The sequence below is a fragment of the Lactuca saligna genome, chromosome 4, assembly GCF_052625555.1.
Source record: "Lactuca saligna cultivar CGN05327 chromosome 4, ASM5262555v1, whole genome shotgun sequence".
Lineage (NCBI taxonomy): Eukaryota > Viridiplantae > Streptophyta > Magnoliopsida > Asterales > Asteraceae > Lactuca > Lactuca saligna.
In genome coordinates, this window is record NC_136420.1 from 51,548,126 (window position 1) to 51,553,042 (window position 4,917).

The window sequence follows — 4,917 nt, forward strand, 5'->3', positions numbered from 1 at the left end:
TGCACATACAAGCTTGGGGAAGGGCTTAGGGAAGACTTTAATGGAGTTATAAGCATATAGAAAGGGGGAAAATAAGTTTTACCTCAAGGAAATCACTGAGAGGACACTAATATGCTTGGCTTCCTTCCCTTCCTCTTGATCTACTCCACTTCCTTCTCAAAATCTTCAAGAACACACACTAAAATGCCTCAAACTCACAAGAACAAGAGCTAGAACGTTTGGAGAGCTTCTGGGGGTGAATGAGGCGGAGTTGGGGCGCAAATGGGTGTTTAAATAGGGTGCAAACCCTTGGAAATTAGGGTTTCATCAAACAGCGCAGACTCGCCGAGTCCCTAATATGGACTCGTCAAGTCACCATCTGATCCGCGCCCCAAAGTCTCGTCTCTACTCGGCGAGTCGGGCCTCTAACTCGCCGAGTCCACGGCCAAAAACACAAATACTAAGGCAAAACTCACGTACCAGGAACCAGGTGCTACACTTTGCATGTGACTTCCGATGTCTATCTGAGACTTTTTGATTTCATGTTTAGGTTAAATCTTTTTGTCGGGGGAGAGGGGGAGGGTGAGGGGAAGTATGGTTTTTAAAACTATCTAGATAGTTTACAATGTATTAAAAGGTGAACACAAATGCATTAGTCCGTGAGATAGATGCAAATGAAGCAAGATTCACTCTACATATCACGTCTAGTAGGATAAACAAGATAGTAGGTGTGCAACTAGAACAACCAAACTAGCTTGTGTAAACTCATTTCAAAGATATTAATTGTGTTTGTAAAAACAGTTAACCTAGTGAGGTCCCTTAATTTCTAATGGTTTTGTAATGTTAAGGCCAAATTCAACAACATTATCTAACATTCAACGGTAATGTATCAAATGCTCTACACAACAAGCCTTTCATTATAAGCCATAAAGATTTAAATACAACTTTTAACAATGATAAATATGATCTCTATAACCTAAATTAATTGTTCAATTGTCTAATTATATAAACTTCCATTCACATTTAACATAGAAAACTTGATTGCCTATTTTTAATGAATTACCCTTAAGTTCACTCGTTATATAGAAAATAACATGAAAGTTTTCTTTACCTTCAAACACAAGTCTTCAACTTAAATCCAATCAAAACTAATGAAATACTCATATTAACAAAAAAAGCCACAACCCTATTTAATCAAATATAGTTTATTATTATGAAATAATCAAAACTAACAATGGAACTTAATGTATTGTAGGGTATTCAAAAATTTCACACATGGATTGTTGGGAATTGATATTTAAATTTGAACATAATCAGTTTAATGAAATCTGAATAAATTGAGAATCACACCAGAACATAATGTCTTGAAAGGTATCCCTAAATTTCAAAAAGGATAGTTGGGATATTGATATTGAAATTCAAAAACGAAACAAACAAGACATGTGTACTAAGTAAGAATTTGTTTGATTGAAATTCGGGATCTGAATTATATTAAACAAAATTCAATGAAGTTAGAGTTTGTTGTGGGAGTGTAGATAAGTGCAACTATGTATATATAAGTTAAAGATTTTGAATGAATCATTATAATATATATATATATATATATATATATATATATATATATATATATATATATATAGTTAGACTATATTAATTCATTTGGTCAAAATTGGTACATTTGTAATTTGTTCATATATGTAATGTTTTTTGTTCTTTTGCATCTAGGCTGTCTTTTTTATATTCTATTATAACACTATACGTTCCTACAGAACATAAAAAGAGAATATTGCCCTTAATAGATTATTTTGTATTTTTCTAATTCCTATTTGTTTTTCTTTTTAGATTCGTCATCAACTGTACTCCCAGTCTGGCAATCCACAACAATTCATTGGTAACCATTTTGTTCATCAGCCTGACACAATTCTACTATATATCAAATGTCGTTATTAAACAAATTAATATAATTTATTTGTGTAACACTCATCCACAACTTATTTTATGTTTCGATTGTAATTATTTTATTTATCAATTGTCATTTTAAAGGATTAAAATAATTCGAAGTAATAATGTAGTTGGTTATATTTTATTAAGCTTATATAACACAAAAAATGTAAATAAATATATTGAAAGCTAATAATCCAAATGATACTTTTCACAATCTATATAAATCAAAAAAACGGAATTTGCTATGGGATATAATTTTAGTGCAAAAAATGGTGTAAGGTGAGGTGAAATAGTATGTGGACAAGTTTTTACACTATTTTCGTATAAAAATTAGAATCGGACCGTGGTATTTAAAGACACTCAAATATATGAATTCGCTAGCACAAACATAGATGATAAAGATAGAAAGATAATTACAAGCTAACTAAGAAGTTGGAATCAATGTCTAAAAACCGGTTTTTTAGTAGAACCCATATGGAATCCATGTATTTTTATTCGTTTTTACAGGTTCAATCGATTTATTTTAAACGGTTCAACCGAGTTTTTCTACAAACCGGCCGTTCAATCCGTTTCAGAAATTCACATAAAATCGGTGATCGTTGAACCGTTCACTACCACGGTTTTCGGTCCAACTGGTTCAAAACAGTTTTTAAAACATTAGTTGGAATCAAATTTTCAAATATTGTAAATTGATTAGTAAACCGGACCATGTCAACGGGACGTATCAACTTGCATTGAATCCTATGTACGTGGTTAACTGTGGAATAATAGCCAAAGGATTCTTAATGTCAATTGCTCTACTATATTTGTACCAAATGTATACATAAAGCTTGATATATTGTACATTTACTTTGATGCAAGAACCAAAGGGTTAAAACGTAATATGATAAGGTCATGATTAATTATGTGGAATGATGAATAATGTTACGTACTAATTAAGTAATATGGAGTATCAATTATCCTAACTTGCTTTTACCTGCATGTGTAGTATACAAGACAAATATGCAGCTATATTAGTAAATGTTTGTAACTATTATTTTTACAGTATCAATGTAAAATATTTTCCCCAAATAAAAGAATAATGGCTGTAATTTTAGATATACTTTATAAATCAACGATCAAACAAAATTAGACACAACATGCAGCATAATGGACAATATTGTAGTATGTCCGTGCACTCAAAATTACTTGGTCTTCTTAAAAGGGAATGTGAAAATCCAAAGGATTTTTATTGCCTTAGAAGAACATCTGCCACTTGAAAAAAAAAATATACAACAGAGTTGACTATTATCTTGGCTTTCTGTTAAGCAAAAACCTATATTAGCCGACCCATTTGCCTTGCTACTCATCCAGCAGCATTGTAAAGAGTAACTAGTAACATCTTGGCTTTCTGTTAAGCAAAAGGCTATATTAGCACAACCCATTTGCCTTTCTACTCATCCAGCAGCATTGTAAAGAGTAACTAGCAACATCTAAAAGGCAATGAAGAATTTCCGTTTTGTTCTGTTCTTGGTTCTCCTGGCAACAACTTCATTGGAGATCAATGCTCAGACTTGCAAACCAAGTGGTGGTATCCGGGGAAGAAAACCGCCTCCAGGAGAATGCAACCGTGAGAACAACTCGGATTGTTGTGTCCAAGGTAAGTTTTACACCACGTATACATGCTCGCCTCCGGTGACAGGCGATACTAAAGCAACACTAACAATAAACAGTTTCCAAAAGGGTGGTGATGGTGGTGGTCCGTCGGAGTGTGACAACCAATACCACTCTGATGATACACCAGTTGTGGCCCTGTCAACCGGATGGTACAAGGGAGGGGATAGGTGCCACAAGTATATTACCATCAATGGAAATGGGAGAAGTGTAAAGGCAATGGTTGTGGATGAGTGTGACTCTACTATGGGGTGCGATGGTGATCATGACTATCAACCACCTTGCCCTAATAATATTGTTGACGCTTCCAAACATAGGCGGATCTAAGGGGATCCCGGGGTAGCCTAGGATACCCCTCAAAAAAATTTCGATAGTGTAATTTTTGTTTACGAATCTTTTAATTTTTTTCGATATAGTGTATATATACGCATCCCTTCAATTATAACACAAAACAAATAGGAGAGCTACTGGTTAAGGTGTTGGTTTATTGAAATAAAGCTCTCAGGTTCAATTCTTTCTTCTTACGTATCCTTTGCCTATTTTTTTTTAATTTTCTCAGCTATTCTATCCCACATCGCCAAAAATATGTAAACTCAATCATTTTTGTCTATTATATAAACCTGCTATCCTCATACTTCATTTGATGTTTACTTTAAATCTCACATCGATTCAAGTATCAAAATATACTCCAACTTCATGTTTATATAACAATACTTGAGGTTAGCTAAGAATTCGATTAAGGTTTGGGTTTAAAACTAAAACGGAACCGGGGAAAGCCAAGTACCCCGAAAAAAAATGGATTACCCTTAATATAAAATTGGGATACCCCTTTAGTTTGGTCCTGGCTCCGCCACTGCTTCCAAAGCAGTGTGGAAGGCCTTAGGGGTATCCGAAGATAACTGGGGAGATTTGGATATTACTTGGAGAGAGTGATGCATGTTAATCTAGCTCTCCTATTAAAAAATCAAACATATTTATGTTTCTTTTTCTTGTGGATATTGTAATCTATAAAGGTATTGATGTAACTATATATACTAATGACTAGAGGTTCACACCAAACTTATAGGCACCAGTCCATTAAAACCCATATATAGATATATTATGTTATACACATATTAACGTACCTTTAAATGTATATGGATTCAAACAACAGCTGATATGACACGAAGAGACACACAAAAACCAATTAGCGCTATAATCTTTCATGGTAGAATCAACTCCACTACGAAATTTTAGACTTCTTTTTCAAACTCTTATGAAGCAGCCCTACAAATAGACTTTACCACAAACACAATAATAAATAATCATGTGTATTCACGTTCTAATTCCCTTTATGCAATC

General features: G+C 33.6%; 1 protein-coding gene across 1 annotated transcript; it reads left to right on the forward strand.

Moving 5' to 3' along the window:
- The first annotated feature begins 3,405 nt into the window (after positions 1 to 3,405).
- LOC145038500 (kiwellin-1-like) lies at positions 3,406 to 4,509 on the forward strand. The gene is made up of 2 exons (XM_078986838.1): positions 3,406 to 3,878; positions 4,431 to 4,509. Exons 1-2 carry the CDS (start codon positions 3,406 to 3,408, stop codon positions 4,507 to 4,509), a joined length of 552 nt encoding a protein of 183 aa, XP_078842964.1.
- The last annotated feature ends 408 nt before the right edge of the window (positions 4,510 to 4,917 follow it).